The sequence below is a fragment of the Merops nubicus genome, unplaced genomic scaffold (genome assembly GCF_000691845.1).
Source record: "Merops nubicus isolate BGI_N331 unplaced genomic scaffold, ASM69184v1 scaffold28666, whole genome shotgun sequence".
Lineage (NCBI taxonomy): Eukaryota > Metazoa > Chordata > Aves > Coraciiformes > Meropidae > Merops > Merops nubicus.
The window spans coordinates 8,142-11,136 of NW_008617394.1; the positions used below are offsets into that span (position 1 = coordinate 8,142).

Sequence of the window (2,995 nt, forward strand, 5' to 3'; positions counted from 1 at the left end):
GGTCTCCCAGAGCTGGCAGAGGGGCAGGATCCCCTCCCTGCCCTGTGCCCACGCTGCTGGGGGTGAGCCCAGGTGCCCGGGGCTGGCTCCTGTTGGTCTCATCAGCCAGTTGTTCTGTGCAGTTTTTCTGTTCTAACCAGTTGTCCTATGTCAACTGTTGTTCTGTGCTTCACACAATACAATATGTTCCCTTCCCAAGAGATCCTGCCCACACACTGCCTTCATTTACCTGCCTGACAGCTGACAGTGCCCCACAGCCCTTGCACTGGGACCTGGAGCTCCTCTGTGCCTGAAGCAATCATGTTTTTCCTGCCTCAGAATCCACATAAAGCTTCTCCCTCCCTCCCTCCCTTCCCATGTGAGACACCAAGTGTGGTGCCTCTCTCTTTGCCAGAACAGCACAGTGTCATCTGGAATATGCATAAGTTCCTTTTGAAGGTGAATTCCCCAGGTGGACTAACCAAGGAGGTGGGAGGAGGTTAGGAAGTGACTGAATGGGTGATCCCTGCTGCTGGCACTGGAGAGCAGAGCATCATGTGTTTCATGTGATGATGAAGGTAGAGCAGTGCTGATAGCTGTCCTGGTCTGTCTTTCCCTGCAGCATTGAGGTCCCTCAGGTTAGGCCATGGGGAGAAGGTCATGTCTCAAGGGAAGCATCCACAGTCTTTAGAAGCCACAGCAGAACCCGAGGACGTGTTCAGGCCTGAAACAGTCTCAGTATCTGTTTTAACTCTGTCTTCTCCCAGAGAAGTTAGTCCTGGCTCCCAAGATAGAAACGTGGCTCTTTTCCTCTCTTCCAGGTGGCTGTGCAACACCAGCATTGACGCCCGCACCAGGAAGTGGGCTGTGGAGGGGCTGGCATATCTCACCTTCGATGCAGATGTGAAAGATGACTTTGTTGAGGATCTCCCAGCCCTGCAAGCTATGTTTGAATTAGCCAAGGTCTGTCTCCTTACCGTGTGCCCTCAATCCTCTGGTAGCATCAGCTTCTCCCAGCTCTCCAAGCCAACGCTGTCTCCGCAGGCAGGAGGAGCTGTGACCCCAACCCCTCACCTCTAGTTTAGCAAAACTTCAGTTTTGGCCTGTGCCACAGAGACACCTCAAGGTTGTTACCACCCTGCTCTCCTCCCAAGGCTGAGGAGGGTTGCTTTTACCTTTACTGTCAGCAACTGCTTGAAAACCAAAGGCATCAAGGTGTTGACTGCATCTGATGATGTCCAGCAGCCTGTCTGACCTTAAAACTTTCGGTTTTCCCTGTTCTGGGCTATAAAGCTGGGGATGAGCCTAAGGACACTTCAGCTAGTCCAAAGCATCATGATGTCAGTCCTAAGGGACCCGTTTCCCCACCGTGTCCTCCTCACCCTCACAGGAGCTTTCCTTTTTCTCTGCAGACAAGCGACAAGACTATCCTGTATTCAGTAGCTTCTGCCCTGGTGAACTGTACCAACAGCTACGATACCAAGGAGCTGGTCCCAGAGCTGGTGCAGCTGGCAAAATTCTCCAAGCAGCACGTGCCTGAGGAGCACCCAAAGGTTGGTTGTGTAGAGCTGGGGAGCTGGGAGGTCGTGCCGAGATCCGAAGATCTCTTTGGCGTACGCGTTGCCGGAGACCTCAGGCCTCCTGTCTCTGAGGCTGTGGTTCTCCACCTCGGCTTGGCTGCAGCGGGCAGCACGGCGGCTGCCCGGGGGCTGATCCCTCCCCCCTGTTCCCCCAGGACAGGAAGGATTTCGTGGTGAAGCGGGTGAAGCGGCTGCTGAGGGCGGGCGTGGTCTCGGCCTTGGCCTGCATGGTGCGGGCCGACAGCGCCATCCTGACCGACCAGAGCAAGGAGCTCATTGCCAGGTGCCCTCCTCACTCCCCTGGGAGCCAGGGCTGCTGCCTGGCCCCCCTGCCACGGAGATGGGCCTCTGGGCTGGCTCCCTGCTTCACGGGCTGCCTGCGGGGTAGAGGTGAAAGGGGGTGGAGAAGAGACCTAAACCCAAATAAGCAGTATGGTGAAAGTCCAGGTGCTGACCTTGAAGCTGGCCACAGGGCTGCCTTGCTGGGGTGAATTCTGAATTCATACTCGTCTGTCCTGCTTTGAGCTGGGACAGACTTCATCTTACAGGCCTGGAAACTTCTGCCTGTACCATTTGTTGCTTCCTCCTAAAGTGCTGTAGGCACTGGGTTAAACATCTGGAATTTTCCTGGTGGATCTGGCAGCCCTGAAAAGCCTTAGGCCCCTTCTGTGAGGGATGTGGGCTATTGCCTTCCCACGTGGCTGTTTCACTAAGTGATGCTGTGCTTCTGCAGGGTGTTCCTTGCCTTGTGTGAAGACCCCAAGGACCGTGGGACCATTGTTGCTCAAGGAGGAGGAAAGGTGATTACTGATATGTTTGCAGCCTAACCTCATGTGCAGTTAATGTCTGTTGGGAGCCTGCAACGTGCCTGCAGTGAGGGAAGGTGACAGAAGAGTGGGTTTGGTAGCCCCTGGGGCCCAGACTGACACTCCAGTCCTTTCTCTGCAAGCCTTCAATGAAGCAATTTTCTTGAAACAACTGTGAGCTACAAGCTCTGGGTGGTGCCTGTTTGAGAACAAAAGCAAGACGTCACTGTGGGCTACAGTCCAGCCTCATTTCTTCAACAGACACCATTAGGATATTTTAATCTTATTTTCATGTATTAAGGCAATCCTGTAAATCCTCTCAGAAGCATGGAATGCTTTCCTGTGTGTCACTAGGCCCTGATACCTCTGGCTGTGGAAGGCACAGAAGTTGGCAAGATAAAGGCTTCTCATGCTCTGGCAAAAATTGCTGCTATCTCCAACCCAGACATTGCATTCCCAGGGGAGAGGGTAAGCTTAAAAAAAAGCAACCAAAACAGGCAAAAAAAAAAAGAAGCCTTGGTGACTCCTTTGGCAAATGAAAACTGCCAGGATCTGAGAGCTGGAAAAGCAGGGACGTGCCTTCTCTTCTCAGGTGTACGAGGTGGTGAGGCCACTGGTCAGCCTGCTGAA

General features: G+C 53.6%; 1 protein-coding gene across 1 annotated transcript in view; it reads left to right on the forward strand.

The window, feature by feature from the left end:
* Nucleotides 1–2,995, forward strand: part of UNC45B (unc-45 homolog B (C. elegans)) — a 12,692-nt gene that overhangs the window by 7,454 nt on the left and 2,243 nt on the right. The window contains exons 11-16 of the mRNA XM_008943141.1: nucleotides 801–942; nucleotides 1,392–1,532; nucleotides 1,715–1,842; nucleotides 2,293–2,359; nucleotides 2,720–2,833; nucleotides 2,958–2,995. The exon at nucleotides 2,958–2,995 is cut by the window's right edge and continues 90 nt beyond it. Of these exons, the coding sequence (XP_008941389.1) occupies nucleotides 801–942; nucleotides 1,392–1,532; nucleotides 1,715–1,842; nucleotides 2,293–2,359; nucleotides 2,720–2,833; nucleotides 2,958–2,995 (630 nt within the window). The remainder of the gene's footprint in view (nucleotides 1–800; nucleotides 943–1,391; nucleotides 1,533–1,714; nucleotides 1,843–2,292; nucleotides 2,360–2,719; nucleotides 2,834–2,957) is intronic.